The sequence below is a fragment of the Narcine bancroftii genome, chromosome 5, assembly GCF_036971445.1.
Source record: "Narcine bancroftii isolate sNarBan1 chromosome 5, sNarBan1.hap1, whole genome shotgun sequence".
Lineage (NCBI taxonomy): Eukaryota > Metazoa > Chordata > Chondrichthyes > Torpediniformes > Narcinidae > Narcine > Narcine bancroftii.
In genome coordinates this window covers 147,538,962-147,555,629 of record NC_091473.1, presented here as the reverse complement: position 1 = coordinate 147,555,629, position 16,668 = coordinate 147,538,962, and the positions used below count along the sequence as shown (strand labels likewise).

At 46.9% G+C, this 16,668-nt stretch overlaps 1 protein-coding gene across 11 annotated transcripts in view; it reads left to right on the top strand.

The window, feature by feature from the left end:
- Positions 1–16,668, top strand: part of adgrl2a (adhesion G protein-coupled receptor L2a) — a 905,078-nt gene that overhangs the window by 838,387 nt on the left and 50,023 nt on the right. For all 11 annotated transcript variants that reach the window (XM_069939357.1, XM_069939367.1, XM_069939363.1 and 8 more), the window contains 5 exons: positions 48–247; positions 1,954–2,127; positions 5,838–6,047; positions 13,886–14,106; positions 15,207–15,273. In XM_069939357.1, coding sequence (XP_069795458.1) covers positions 48–247; positions 1,954–2,127; positions 5,838–6,047; positions 13,886–14,106; positions 15,207–15,273 — 872 coding nt within the window. The remainder of the gene's footprint in view (positions 1–47; positions 248–1,953; positions 2,128–5,837; positions 6,048–13,885; positions 14,107–15,206; positions 15,274–16,668) is intronic.

Here is a 16,668-nt window from a genome sequence, read left to right as displayed (position 1 = left end):
TTTAACCCTCCTCTATGCCCATTGTCTCCCTCTCAACACTTTTGCAGCCAAGTTGGTGTTTACGCTGTACAAAAGCTTGGGGCAGTTTCTGACCACGGAGAATGCGACAATCAAGGTGGCAGGTGATGGCAGTGGGCGGAACTACACCATCGCGGTGAACTCGCACATCATCGCGGCATCCATGAACAAGGAATCCAGCCGCATCTATGTGACCGAACCGGTGGTCTTCACCTTGGAGCACATCGACGTGAGTTGATCGCACCCCCTGCCACCCGAGCTCTGACCTCCTGAAGTCTTATCCCGTGAGGCATAAAAGCTCATTGAGGGTTTTCTCACCCAGTGCGCTGCGTCGCGGTTCAGGGGAGTAGCTGGCTTCCATTTACTCGTTGGACGTGGACTTCTTGGGTCCACCTTAACAGCCCCATGGTTGAAACACAAGAAGATGCTTGGGAACAGTCACAGGTCGTGCAGCATTTGTGGAAAGAGAAACAGGGGGCTTACACCAGTAAAGGGACAGAATGGAAGGTGAGGGGGAGCAGGGAAGGGTAGACATGAAAGCAGGAGTCATTGCAGACTATCTGAGTTACAGATAAAGAGTATTCAGTACAGAACAAAGCAAACACAGGGCGACACAGTTTACGTAGTGTTTAGCACAATGCTGTTACAGCACCAGCGATTGGGACCCGGGTTCGAATCCCGCGCTGTGAGGAGCTTGTAACTTTTCCCCGTGTCTGCGTGGGTTTCCTCCAGGTACTCCGGTTTCCTCCCACTGTTCCAAACGGGAATTGTAAGTCAATTGGTGTAATTGGGTGGCACGGGCTTCAATTTTTAAAAATGTAACTTTAAAATGGGGAGAGATTCCTTGGTTTGTCTTGAGCAAGCAATGAGACGATCCTTGACGAAGGGTTCTGTTCCGAGAAACTGGCCATTCCTTGCCTCCCCTTGATGCTGATCCGCCTGCTGAGTCCCTCCGGCAGAGTGCTCTCTGCTCCAGATTCCAGTGCCTGCACTCTCTCCTGTGCCTCCAGACGTTGGTCAGGTGGCATCTGTGGGCCAAAATGGTCAGTTCAGCCACAGACCTCCTTCTTCGCCCTCTTTGCTTCTGAAGATACCTGGCGATAATCTCCAGACGACCAGAATCTTGACAGCTAATGTTTTAAAGCAGAAAATGGCATGTAAACTGCACGAATGATAGGAACTTTTGCAATTGATCTGAGGTAATACATATGAATGAAACCTAAAATTTAGTCAGAACTTGCCATGATAGTAGGTCAATTGGGTGTAATTGGACGGCACGGGCTCGTGAGCTGGAAGGGCCTGTTACCGTGCTTAAAAAAAAATTTACATTAACCTCTTATCGGAGGGGGATAGACAGAGTAAATGCAAGTAGCAAGTAGGCTTTATCCACTGAGGTTAGGTATATAATACAAACGAGAGGACATGGGTGCAAGAGGAAAATATTTAAGGGGAACATTAAGGGCTGTAGCGTGAATAAAAGGTCTCACGATTGGAGGGAGAACAAATGCTTTTATTAGCTTATAATTAAGGGTAGGGTGTTCAGAAGGGTTCTGGGTTTAGGTGGGAAACCAGGGTTATATGTGAGCAGTTGGGGGGGCGGGCCCAGCCATCTGCACCACACCCTACCAGTTGAATCCCAGTTCACTGCAGGGGTGGGAAGTCATCAATTTTAACATTTAAGAAACATTTAGACAGGTACATGGATGGAGGAATACGGGCTGGGTGCAGGTCAGTGGGACGAGGCAGAAAAACAGTTCAGCATGGACTAGAAGGGCTGAACGGCCTTTTTCTGTGCTGTAATGTTCGATGGTTCATTTATCGCCGGTCCAGATCTCTTTGGTGAACCTGTACAATTTGCATTGGGTTACTGGGGTTCCCCCAGAAATTACTGACCTTCTCTCTGTCCTTCTTTCCTCCCTTATGTATGTCCTCCAGCCGGACAACTACTTCAACGCCAACTGTTCATTCTGGAGCTACTCGGAACGCACGATGATGGGCTTTTGGTCCACGCAGGGCTGCAAGCTGATCAACACCAACAGGACTCACACCACGTGTGAGTGCAGGCACTTGACCAACTTTGCCATCATCATGGCTCACAAGGAGGTTGAGGTAAGCCCCATGCTGTGCCCAGAAGCACTGGCAGGGTGAAAAGTTCCTCTCACCCCGCTCTGCGCTATTCCACTGTGGTGAGAAGAGATAGGAGCAGAATTAGGGCATTCAGTTTGATCTATCTTTCCTCCCATTCTCCTACCTTCACCTCACAACCTATGACAACCAAACTGATCAAGAACTCATCAACACTTTCTTTTAATCTACCAAATTTCTTCCCAACAGATTCCACAGATTCACCATCTTCTGACAGAAATTTCTCCTCATCCCTACTCTAATGGGACATTCTATTATTCTGAGGCTAAACTCTCTCGTCCCAGACTCTTCCACGACTGGAAACATCTCCACATCCATTCTTCCCAGGAGGTGTCGAAGAGATCGCCCCCTCCTTCTCCTAAACTCCAGCAGGTGCTGGCCCAGAGGCATCAAACGCTCCTTGTATGTTCCTCCTCGCTTACGACGTAGGAGTGGAATCAGGCCATTTGGCCCATCAAGCCTGCCCCGTCATTCCATAGTGGCTGATTTACTATCATTTTTATCCCCACCCCAGGGATCATTCTCTTAAATCTCCTCCAGACTTTCCCTGATGCCAGCATCACCCCATCTTAATAATGGTGGTGGTGAAGTACCAAGGGTATAGGGAGGTGGGGAAGGGATGGGGTGTGCTGTTCTGTCACGGGAAGTTGCTGGAGTCAACCATAAACCCAATTCAAGTTGATTCAATTCAATTTTCCTTTCCCTTTCCAAATGGCACCTTATGTAGATTGTAGCAGGATATCGAGAGGATTCATTGCTGGGGCAGAGAAGTGGCAGGTGGAGTTCAATCTGGATTTGTATGAAGTGATGCACTCTGGAAGGTCAAACTTGAAATGGAGTCCATGGTTAATGGCAGGATTCTAAACAGTGTGGAGGAACAGAGAGATCTTGAAATCCAGGCCCAGAGACCCCTCGAAACTGTTGCGCAAGTTGACAAGGCGGTTAACTAGGTGTGTGGGATGCTGGCCATCACTAGTCAGGGGATTTAGTTCAGGAGCCATGAGGTAGTGTTCCGGCTCTATAAAACGCTGGTGAGACCCCACTTGGAGAATCGTGCTCGGTTCTGGTCGCCTCTTTACAGAATGGATGTGGAAGCTACAGAGAGGGTGCAGAGGAGATTTACCAGGATGTTGCCTGGATTGCAAAACATTTAGACGAAGTTGACAGAGCTCTTCTCTTTGCTGCGATGATGAATGAGAGGTGACTTAACAGGGGTACATAAGATTATGTAAGGCTTAGATAGGGCGGACAGCACCTTATTACTGTAGCAACAATAGCAAATACCAGAGGACATTGATTTAAGGTGAAGGGGGGAAAATTTAGGGGTAAGTCTTTTTACACAGAGATGTTCTAATTTTGGGCTTGGGAGCAAGATTCACCAAAGGCGCCTCCATGAAATGACCTGTGGCTAAGTAGGAAATTTAGCCCTGTTTGGGACCGTTTTTTGCTAGTGCGATCCGATTAGCCGCCCCGTCTGCCTGCCAGCGAGAGCTCGGGATGAGTGCGCTCAGATGTGTGTGATGCGCTCAGGGGGGATTTCTTCTTCACGCACGCAGTTGTTTGGAAGATGTTACCTGAAAGAGCAATGGATGGATGCTCGTCTCGAGTGGGAATTTAATAAACAGAGAAAGGAACGAGATCATCTGCAGATGCTGGGGGTCGAGAGCTGTTGGAGAGAGGCTGGTTGAACCAGCTGATTGGATTGCACTTTCAAACAGCTGCCCCAAACACACAGGGCCGAGTGGCCACATAACCACATGACTGACCGAGCTTCATTTCATGTACCCAAGCCCAAAGTACAGGGGGGATTGGTGCCACTCAGAAAGGGAGACAGTGATCCAGATTTCAGATTTGTTGTCAGAATGCGTACGTTGACATCACATACAGCCCTGAGATTCATTCTCTTGCAGGCCAGGCTGCATGAGCGAATGGAATTAAGTTGTTTTATTGTCACGTGCATGCTCTCCAGGCAAGTCAGCCTTGCAAGCCTGCGTTCAACCCTGATGCCGGTGCTCTCTGTGTGGAGTTTCCAGGACTGCATGGGTTTCCCCCGAGTGCTCCAGTCCTCTACCATGTCCCATATACATGGGGTTTTGTGAATTAATTGGCCACTGTGAAATGACCCCAGTTTATAGGTGAGTGGTGTAATCTTGGAGGAGTCAAAGGAGAATAAAATTGGATTCGTGTCGGGTTAGTACTTGATGGGTGAGTGCAGAATCAATGGGCAGATGGGTCTGTTCCCTGCTCTGTGGATCAATTTCCTCCCCCCAGCAACCCCACACGCTCCCCTCGAAGCCTGCCTTTCACGCGACTCCAAAGGCAAGGGGGACTAGCACTTAACTGAGCTGGAAATGTGTTGCACCTCACGTCCGGCCTAGTGAAGGCCTGGTGGCCTTCAGTGGGGTTGGATGGAATCCCATTGACGGGTGGTTCAGGCACAGGGAAGAGAGGACAACTCTTGGTGTTCAAGGGTTGGGAAACGCAGGGCGAAAATGTCGGGCAGAGGAAAACTTTGTGAATGGAGGGAAATGGCAATGTGAACCTCACAGAAAAAAGTGGGGGTGGAAACTAATTCAGTCAAGGCCTTGAGAAGGGAAAATTGGACAGACACTCAAGAGAAATTAACAAGCAGGGCAACCAGAAAAGATCTAGTGAATGAGACAGGTGGGTTTCGTGGAGATATATAGCAGAGAAACAGGCCCAACACTCCATTGTCCATGCCAACCTTTAAGCACATAAAGTCCCCAAAAGAGCCAGTTCCAACAGATTTGCTCCCAGTAACACAACATCATTGGATAGCTGATGGCTGAGCAAAACATTAAAGCACACAGGCCATTCAACATAGGAGCAGAATTAGGCCATTCAGCTCATCAAGTCAACCCTGCCATTTTATCTCAGCTGATTTATCATCTTTTTTAATCTCATTCTCCTGTCTTCTCCCCATAATGCTTGGTTTCCTTCCTAACCAAGAACCTATTTACCTCTGCTTTAAATATTGCCAACATCCTGGCCTCCACAGCTGTCCGCGGCCACGAGTTCCACAGATTCACTCCCCTCTGGGTCAAGAAATTCCTCCTCATCTCTGTTCCAAAGGGACGTTTTTGAATTCTGAGGCTGTGCCTTCTGGTCCCACCCATAGGAAGCATCCTCTCCACTTCCTCACTATCCAGGCCTTTCAGTGTTTGATAGGTTTCAATGGGCTCCCACCCACCACCATCTTTCTAAACTCCAGTGATTACCCTCCCAGAGCCATCAAACTCTCCTCATATAACAATCCTTTCATACAGGGATCTCTTTACCACCAATGCCACCTGCAAGGTAACCTGTTGGAAATCGTGCATGAGGACCAAGTCCCTCGTGATTTCTGAACTCGCTTCCCATTTGGAAAATCATCCACGCCTTTATACCTTCCACCAAAGTGCATGATCGTACACTTCTCCACACTGTGTTCCATCCGCCATTTCCGTGCCAGTTATCCTAACCTGCCTGAACCCACCTATAGCCTCAGTGCATCCCAACTCACTGCCGTATGGTGGACCTCAGGTGACGTCCGTCTCGTTGGCAAGGGAGCGGGTGGTGACTCTGCAGGAGAGACCGGGCGGGTGGGGAAGATGGCCATGACTTGTGGGTCACTCTTCGTACATGTTAAACCTGCCTTCAACCTTTGCCTGCAGTACACCAACGGAATGCATGAGCTGACCCTCTCCATCATCACCTGGGCGGGAATCATCATCTCCCTCGTCTGCCTGGGCATTTGTATCTTCACCTTCTGCTTCTTTCGAGGCCTGCAGAGTGATCGTAACACCATCCACAAGAACCTGTGCATTAACCTCTTTGTCGCAGAATTTATCTTCCTCGTGGGAGTCAATAAGGTTAACTACCAGGTAAGCCCCTGACTCAGCCATTGATGTCCTTCTTGCGCCTGTTGTGAAATGAACAGGAATTTGTACCCAGCAATGTAGATGTACCGTGCTCAACTCAACAGTACCCATAGTTCAGCCATATTGTCATTCAAGGAGAGATGGCAAGTTCCTAAATCCAGGTCGTATGTGGCACGCAGGAGGTTGTTACCCGGAGCATCGAGGCTGCACCTTCGGAATAAACCATTCTGCACAAGAAGTTAGGGCTGCCCTCAGGATGCCTGATGAAGGGCCCAGGCCCAAAGTTCTGGTTACCCTTTACTTCTTATGGATGCTGTGTGATCTGCTGAGTTTCTCCAGTGTGTACGTGTATTGTACTTGATTGACCCCAGCATCTGCAGACATTCCAGTTTCACTCCAACCCTCAGTCTTTCCTCATTTCAGGGGAACAAGTGCAAGGTATCCAGTCTCTCCACAACCATGCTGGTCATCCTAGAGTCACAAGTGGCATGGTCAGCTTTGCACAGTGATTCAACTTTTTCTCCCCCACTCGCATATCACCTTAAGTAATCCCTATACCATTGGTGTGCTGTGATTAGTAAGGGATTGCTTAAGGTGGGATGTGAGTGGGGGGGGGGGTAAAAACATTGAGAGCTACTGCTTTAGACCCAATTGTTACTGAAATATTTTGCTTGAGAAAAATGGTCATTGGCCCATTTCCTTTGGAGTTCTGAAACCGTGCACATGACGAGTCAATGAGGTACAATTAAAACAGTGATTCTCAACCTTCCCCTCCCACTCACATCCCACCTTCAGCAATCCCTTACTAATCACAGAGCACCTATTACATAAGGATTACTGAAGGTGGAATGTGAGTGGAAAGAACAAGTTTGTAAGACACCTCCGTACCAGGTTAGATAGAAGGTACAGAAGTCTGAAGTCCAGCACCTCTTGATCAAATAAGTTGTTGTTCCAAGGGCTATCAAATTCTTGAATCTTACATGACGTCACTCATCGAAACTACCCCAACATCACAAGAAGACCTGCCTACATTATTGGAACACCCTTTATTTTCTAGCACTACTGTCACTGAGAATATTTGGGGTGGCACAGTTAATGTAACGGTTAGCGTAAGGCTATTACAGCGCTAACAACCTAGGTTCGAATCCCATGTTGTCTGTAAGGAGTTTGTACGTTCTCTCTATGACTCAGTGGGATTTCCTCGGGGGCTCCGGTTTCCTCCTACCCTTCAGTGAACTTGGGGGTTGTAGGTTAATTGGATGTATTTGGGTGGCATGGGTCTCATTGGCCAGAATCGGCTGTTACTGTGCTGTGAATAAAATTTCAAGTGGTTCAAGGTGGTGAGGGCAGTAACACGGACTCCCTCCCCCACCAGCCCACCCCCACCCACTCCATGGACTCCATTTACACCTCCCACTACCCAGGAAAGACAGCCAACAGAGTAGGCCCTTTCCAACTGCCGTGCAAAATGGGGTTAACTGGGAAATTTGCATGGTTAGCGCCTCAGTTACATGGCAATTCGAAAGGGTCCAACCAGGTCAACCCGGTCAGAACCCAACCAGGTCCTTGACCTACCTCGGAGGTGGTCAGGGAACCTAGATAAACTTACCCAGGTCTCCTCCACGGCCAACTTGAAAATCAAAATGGCCGACCCGCTTGCTCCGGTCATGTCAGCGCTGCAGAGGTACATCACCAACATTTGAACATCATGAACTTTCGGTGAGTGTGTGACATGTCATTCACCGCGTCATTGTGGGGGGGGGGGGGGTGGGATTCCCCCTTCAATCGTTGGGTTGGTGATTTAGCAAGTAGGTCTGCCTTCGATTTGAATCCTGCACCCAAGCCCCAGTAATCGCAGGGTGGTAGCCCTCCTAGGACCCGGGTACGATTACTGGGGTTTGGGTGTAGAATGAAAGGGCCTAGTGGAGGATCCATCACGCCCCAGAAACACTTTCTATCCCCTACCATTGGGGAGAAGGCTGGAAAGTGTGAAAGAGTGCACTATCAGGCCTATAGACATTGTCTTCCCTGCAGCCGTCAGGCTCCTGAATGAACCCAACAACAGTGTTCCCACGCTGCACTTACTTCTAATTAATCTTCCTTTTCATTGTCATTCTACGCTCAGAAAATGGAGTCCTTTGCACAGCTGCTTGAAAGTTAGGGATAGCCTGTTAGACCGTTCGCCGAAGAACCCGTCTCATTGTTCAAGGCATTTTTGTGCCATGAACTTAAATTCGACAATCTTCTATGCGCTCTACCCAGGTCAGCCACACCTTAACAACGTGGCTAAACTCTTCCCTTTTGCACTTCGGCACCAACCACCTGCACAATTCCACATGATCACAACCTTCACATTTATTAAAGTGAAAGATTCCTTCATTATCATGAAATGGTGCAAGTAATATTACACAAATTTGATTTCCGCCTGCCATATTCACTTTAATAGAGTAATGAACTTATATCAATGGCTTCCTAAATTCAATTTTTTTTAAAGATTGGACATACAGGACGGTAACAGGCCATTTTCAGCTCACGAGTCTGTGCCGTTAACTTAAACCCCTGGTACGTTTTGAACGGTGGGAGGAAACCGAAGCCCCCGGGGAAAACCCACACAGATACAAGGAGAACGTACAAACTCATTACAGGCAAGGTGGGATTCGAACCCCAGGTGCCGATCACTGGTGCTGTTAAGGCGTTGAGCTCTCCGCTACGCCAACCGTGCCGCAGTTTTGAATTCCCATGACATTTTGTCTGTTGTCGGAAACTCCCTCTCTCTGTCCGAACAGCATCAAATAGGGTGGTAAAGAAGGCGAATGGATTACACTGAAGTACAAAAGTCAGGAGCTCGTGTCTTCTTTGGCTTGGCTTCGCGGACGAAGATTTATGGAGGGGGTAAATGTCCACGTCAGCTGCAGGCTCGTATCAGCAAAATATAAACATTCACATTTGCTCTCCCCACTCTTGTGGATTCTTTTAATCTCCTTTCTCAGTCCTTCACTCTCCCTCTCTCATTATCTCCCTCCTCTATTCTCTCTTTCACCCTCCCTTATGTCTCCTCTTCGCCCCCCCCACCCCGTTGTGTTGAAAAGGTTGAAAGAACCAGAATCTTTACATTTACGACAGCACTAGGAATCAGTTTTGAACCAAACACAAGTTTATTATCTCATCAAACCCTCGATAATTGCCATCCATTTATTTATTCAGTCTCCCGCCTCGTCTCATCAAATATTTTTGCTTCCAAGGAAGGTTCCAGAGGTCACGTAAATTCGATGCACTTGCGATTGGCATGAGTTTTTAATGTAATTACATGGAAAGGTGATGAATTATTTAGCTAACGCAAAATTTGAAATTGGGCTAGTGATGATTAGTCATTTATATAAATGTCACTGGTTCTTTGAACGATAGACCTGATTGTTTTCATTTTTTTAAAGAGATGGCTGATGGGTTACAGAGAGCAAACATGGTTTTGTTGTTGCTAAAATAGCTTGTCATTTTCTGTCCCTGAGTTAGAATCCCATTGGGATGTCCTGCTGCATTCTTTGTGTAGGTCTGGACCAAGGGGGGGTGGGGGGGGGGAGGAGTCATACAGGCAATTCGAACTCATCGTTCTGTGTCTCCCACCGAAGAAGGTCAGGGACATGAGGTGGGGTGAGGTGTAGAGAATCTTTTTTTAAAATCTGCGTGATAAACTGCCCAGCACCAGAGTCGTAGCATACTCTAAGATTCAAGATAGCCTTTATTGACATATAATACAGTAAAACACCTGGTATCTGGCACTTACGGGGATTGGTAGATGCCGAGTAAGTGAAATTTTCAGTTGATTGAGATTGCGGTTGTATGAATGGCAAACTAACGGCAAAACGCACCGATTTTAAGGTTCCGTATTTTTTACCTATTTATTTTCCGTGATTTTTTTTGCCGGATGCTCGGGTTGCAGGGATAACAGGGGTTTTACTCTGCAGAACATGTGACATTGTACGAAATTTTGTTTTACCTGCTGTAAGGCAAAGAGTTGCCATTAGCAAATATGACAAACAGAGAAGTGAAGGAGGATCCCTTCAGAGTCACTGTCTCCGTGGATTCGCCTCCAGCGCTCCTGCGTCCTCTGCAGCTGCTCAGACCCTTGTTGCATCCATTGCCAACACCAGCTCCAGATCCAAACCTCCGACCTGATCAGGATCTGGGCCCTTCTTGCCCTCTGCACCCTCTCGAATCCAGGTTCCGATCCCTTGTTCCCATGAGCCGGCTTCCAGCTGTCCCGCAGCTGGTGTGGGCCCTTCAGCCACTGATCCCTTTACTGGTCTGCTGCCCGGTAGGGTCATCTTCTCTGCTTTTCCTTCTCAACGGTTGGGATGGGGGGGTGTTGTTCTCCCCATTTTCTGGTCTGCAACCCCTCATCGTTCGCTGCCCAGCCCAGGCGCTGCCATCTTGGGCACAGAGCTTGCAGCTGCAGAATTTTTTTTTTTCTTTGTGCTTAAAGATAAAATTACATCAGGTAGAAATGGGAAATTGAAAAAGATTTAGATATATTTCTTCAGTATAAGGATATTAAAGGTTACGGAGAGAAGGCGGGGATGGGGTACTGAACTTTAAGATCAGCCATGATCTCGTTGAATGGCGGAGCAGGCTCGAAGGGTCGAATGACCTCCTGCTCCTATCTTCTATGTTTCTATTTGAGGAAGTAAAGGGAGTTGTGGGTAGAATGTATAAATGCAAAGATTTGTCACACAGTTTTTGTGCTATTTGAGATAACCAGATACTTTTATGAAACATTGTGAATTTATTATGTCCATTCAGCATAATCTTTGTGTTAAATTGTCACAGAATGAGTAGATGGGCAGGATGGGTCTTCTCTAACCCATGGAGTGAATCACGAAAGTCTGCAGACACCTCGACTGTAGTCAAAGCACAGTAAATGCTGGAGAAACACAGCTGTTCTCACACAGTCCATAGGAAGTGAAGATATATTTCCAATATTTCTGGCTTTAGCCCTTCCTCTGATTACTGACGCTTCAGGAAGGGCTCAAACCCCGAAAGGTCAATGAAATATCTTTACCGATGGACACTGAGAGACGGGCTGAGTTCCTCCAACCTTTCTGTGCTTTGACTCCTCTGTCCCATCCACGCCTGCCGATACCCCATCCCACCCCTTCTCCCCGCCAAGTAATACATACTCCTGACGTCGCTGGGTCTAAATATTGGAACTCACACCCCAAGACCGCAGCAGATCAAAAGGGCAGATCACGGCATCTTCTCAAAGGTGTCTGGCTTTATTAACTCGTGCAATTAAAAAATGAGATACCAAGAAGTGAACAACAGAGGCAAAGCTGTGGGAAATGGGAGCTTCCAATTACAATTTAAACTGAGTGCAACAGAACTTCCCAGAAGAAAGGCAATGGGAATAGAAAATAAGGGTGGTCTGCAGGTCAGTGTCTGGACCAGATCAAGATGACGAAAGTTCAAGTTTATTGACACATGTGCCAAGCTGAGACATCTCAAATGTGATTCATCAGGTTTAAAATGCGGAGTTACAGAGATCCGTCTTAATGGAGCAAACACAGAGCAAATTCAGAGTTAAAGATCCATTTGTATGAAGCAAGGGTAACTTAGTTTTACTGTTTTGAGATTCATTCAGGAGTTTGATAACAAGAAGAAAGAACCTGTCTCATACTCCAGTATCTTCTTCCTGATGAGAGTGGGGAGGGGGTGAGGAAAGGATGGCCAGGGTGGGCTAGGTTTTCAATGCTATTACAAGGCAGCAGGAGGTGTAGATGAAGTAGATGGAGAGGGGTGGGGGTGATAACATTTCCAATATGGAGTAATTGGTCCAGAATAAGTGAACAAACTTTTATGAGCAGTTTTGGTCACCTAACGACAGGAAAAATATCAATAAGATGGAAAGAGGGCAGGGAAGATTGACTAGGATGTTGCACAGACTTCAGGAACTGAGTTACAGGGAAAGGTTAAACAGGTGAGAACTTTATTTCCTGGGGCGTAGAAGAATGAGGGGAGATTTTATCGAGGTGTTTAAAATTATGAGGGGGACAGACAGAGTAAATGTAGGCAGGCTTTCTCCACTGAGGGTCGGTGAGATACAAACCAGAGGACATGGGTTAAAGGTGAAAGGGAAAAAGTTTAGAGGAAACATTAGAGGGAACTTCTTCATGGGAGTGTGGAACGAGCTGACAGCTGAGATGGTGAATGTGGGTTTAGGAAGAATTTGGAGAGGTACATCGATGGGAGAGGTATGAAGGGTGCAGGTCAGTGGGACTAGGCAAAAAAAAAATAGGTTCAGCTCGGACTAGAAGGACCAAAAAGGCCTGTTTCTGTGCTTTGGTGTTCTCCGTTTCTAAACTGGTTCTGCTGTGAGCAGAGTCTAGGACTGGTGATTATAATCCTTGACGCTTTAGAAGTGAACATAGAACACAACGTCACAGTGAGAGGTTCTAGTCTGTGCCAAACTTTTTCTGAATGAAACACACAAATGACTGCAGATGCTGTGATTGTAGTAAAAACACATAGAAACACTGAATGAACTCAGCTAGTCTTTCAATCTCCATAGGAGTTGAAGATATACCTCATGTGGACACCTGAGACTGGCTGAGTTCCTCCAGCCTTTCTCTATGTTTATCCAAACCATTTTTCTGCCTAGTCCCACTGACCTGCACCTAGACCATCTCAGCTGGCAGCTCATTCCACACTTCTGCTGCTTTCTGTGTGAAGAAGTTCCACTAAATTTCTTTTTAGGTTTTAAAATTTAAATTTAATCAGATTTCAGGTTTATTGTCAGAGTACATATATGACATCACATACAACCCTGAGATTCTTTTTCTGCTGGCACGGCAGAATTACCACTAATTGGTAGTGCAAAAAAAGCTACACAGCGTCAATCAAATAAAGAACGGTAAATAGATAACGAATGTAAACAAACTGACTGTGCAATATAGAGAGAGCTTTTTAAAAATCAATAAAGCGCACAAGTGAGAGTCTGTAAATGAGTCCCTGATTGAGTTTGTCTTTGAGAAGTCTGATGGTGGAAGGGAAGCAGCTGTTCCTGAACCGGGTGGTGTGAGTCTCCTAGCACCTGGACCTCTTTCCTGATGGCAGCAGCCAGAACAGAACGTGTGCTGGGTGGTGTGCATCCATGACGATTGCTGCTGCTCTCCGACGGCAGCGTTCCCCGTAGATGTTCTCGATAGTGGGGAGGGCTTTTGCAGTACTTTTTGCAGGGCTTTACTCTCAGGGCTTTTGGTCTATTGGTGGGAGGCTGGAACTTTCTTCCACAAGCAACTTTGCCCGTTGTTAATTTGCCCATGCTGTGTTCTTAAAGAAAGGGATAAAGACATAGATAGCTCATGGATTAGAGAGATTTGTCAGAGGTGTTCAAAATTATGAGGGGTATTGATGAAGTAAATAAAAGCAGGTATTTTCCACTGAGGTTAAGTAAGACAAGAACTGGAGGGCGTGGGTTAAGGGTGAAAGGTGAAATGTTTAAAGGGAACAATGAGGAGCTTCTTCATTTCATGTAAAGAGTAGTGGGAGTGTGGAATGATCTGCCAGTGATGTGGTGAATACGGGGTCAATTTTGACATTGAAGAAAAATGTGGGCCAGTACATGGTTGGGAGGGGCATGGAGGGCTATGGTCCAATTGCAGGTCAGTGGGGCTCGGCGGAATAATAGTTTGGCACAGGCTAGAAGGACCCTGTTTCTGTGGTGTGGTGTTCACTGGATCTGTCATGATACCGGAACGGCGGGAGGTACAAAGTTCTCTCCTCCCATGCCCATTTTGCTCCTCCCAATGCGCCCCTTATCCTGCCTTCTGGCCTTTCTCTTGTTCCAGATTGCCTGCTCCATATTTGCTGGGGTTCTCCACTTCTTCTTCTTGGCTGCCTTCATCTGGATGTGCCTGGAAGGCGTGCAGCTCTATCTCATGCTGGTGGAGGTCTTTGAAAGCGAATACTCACGGAAAAAATACTTCTACCTCTGCGGCTACCTCATTCCGGCCATTATCGTGGGAGTGTCAGCGGCCATCGACTACAAGAGCTACGGAACAAAGAAAGCGTGAGTTGATTGCTATGTTTCACATTATGAGGCAGGCAGTCCCCGGGTTACGATCGAGATCCGTTCCTTGGTCTTACTTTTAAGTCGAATTTGTAGTGAAGTCGGAACCTGCTGCACGAGCAGCTTTTAAATCATCGGAAAGGCTTCGAGCCTTTTCTTGCCCTAGGTAAGGCACACTGTGCTGATTTTGATTGTCGACGGCAAGGTGATCTGACTCAAAATGGCGGACAGCATTCTCCTTCCTGGAGCCGACAAACCACTGCAGCTGCATGTATTCCGTCCGTACGTCAGATGTTCAGAACTTGTAATAAGAGTTTATGGTCATGCACAAATTCAATGAGCAGATGAACTGAAATTCTGACTTGCTGCAGTTCCACAGGTACACAGGCAAATAGCAAGTATCAATTAAACCATCAGTGAGGATAATAAATTTAAAAAGGATAAATAAATAAAAACAATACAGAAAAGAAATGCTGGAGGAACTCAGCAGGTCAGGCTGCATCCACGGAAAGCAATAGACAGTCTATGTTTTGGGCCTTGATTGCTCTTACTTGCAGTTTCCTCGCTTAAATGCGCAGATCGCTGCTAATCGTGGTTCCCACACTTAAACACGCAGCTGGAGCAAACAGTACCCATGCACAGCACAGTTGGCATAGCAAGGGCACCACAGTTGGCATCAGACTGGGCGGTTGGACCCTGCGGGAGTGCTGTGTCTCCCTGCTCTCCACAGGTCCGCACCAGCAGCAGGGCCGCCATGTGAGCCATTTACAATACGCCTCAACCCAACGAATCTTCATCCTATTAACTTAAGAGAACATCTTTGTCTCTCTTACTGTCAAAGACGCAGGGGAAAAAAAGCCAATTTGCCAGCAAATCCTTTGTGTAAAGACAGGGGCAGGACTTCTGCCTTCAAGGGCTTGCTCGATTTCGACATGGATGGGCCGGATTATGTCCGAGGGCATGCCAGGTGGGACTGGGCAGAATTCAGCACAGACAAGATGGGCTGAAGAGCCTGTCTCTGTGCTGTATGGTTCTAAGGGAGTCGATGAGATTTTCTGCAAGGGTTTGAAACTCAGTAAACATCTGTTCTCTCATTCCAGCTGCTGGCTTAGAAACGACAACCACTTCATTTGGAGCTTCATTGGACCCGTCACATTCATTATTGTGGTGAGATATTTTGGCCGATGTCTTTCTTTTTTTCCAGCTTGTGATCTATTCTATTGTGCACAATCCAAAAACAAAAGGTGGGATGGCTGTCCTGGGACACCCTCCTCACCCTCAAACAATGGCCCTGTGTCAGCACAGAGAACGCTGGAAGGGAAGGGAACTTTCAACACACAGTGATACAGGGCGCGGTATGCACGATTTGACTAAAAAGTGCTGAGTGACACTTCCACATGTCTGCCTGATGGTTTATTAATGGCTCATTATGTACAGTACAATGAAGGTCAGGAAATCGAGCTGATCAAACCAAGGTCTGATTTATTTTTTAAAAAATTCCCAAGGACCAGATATGTTTTAAGAAATAACAAATGTGAAGTTCATGCTTTTCTCTGGGACCAGAACAAAACCGTCCTGGTAGATTTCTACATTTTCGTTTTCAAATTTGGGGAATAAGCCCTTCCAACCCATGAGACTTAATGTCCAAAATTAAATTGAACTAATTAACCAATTAGCCCATAAACCATGTACGTTTTTTAAAATGCGGGAGGAAACCAGAGCACACGGAGGAAACCCCCCCCCCCTCCCCCCTACAGCTAAAGTGAGAGCGTACAAACTCCCCTTGCAGATGGCAGTGGATTCGAGCCTGGTCCTCCCATAGCTGCTTCACTAAACCGTGCCGGTTGGAGAGGGAAGTCAGCGAGGGGTGAAGTTATAACCACGGGGAAAATAAGCCCGCCAGCCTGTTCCCCCAAGGTGACCGGCAGAGCTTGTCCCGTTTGCCTGGATTTGACCCGTAGCCCACTCCTTGTTCCCTTTCCGGATTGGAATTTGTTGTCACGAGCCTGGTCACGGATTTTGTGGCTTCACAGCGGAATCACGAGGAAAAAGTCAAAGTAAGGCAGTGCCAGCCCCCCCATCCACCGACCCTCTCGTTCTTTGAAATTTCAGTGGCTTCAAAGAGTTGTAGAACTTCTTGGAAGGTGTTCTTTTTATCAGGAATATCATGAGATATCTTCGACGCTTTTTTATATCGTTTTCTGTTTGGGCATATTGTGGAAATTTAATTTGTACCATTGCATCCATGGGGGCGCAGCAATTAATCATTTTGGCGCAGGTGTACTCATGTATATGACAATATCTTCTCATTTCATCACAGTGCACCTTAGAATTATTCGCAAGCCTTCTCTGCAGATTGTCCTAGCTACCGAGTTCACCATTCCATAGCCAACAAAGGCACAATTATATCAAATTCTTTTGAACTGCTTGGTAGAATAAACATATCCGTGAAGAAAGTCGAGCTTTGAGAAACCTCACGACTGCCTGAAATGCTTTAATGAAAGCTTGGATAATGGCACGTCATTAGCCATTCTTATCGCACGGATAACTCCATCTGCACCT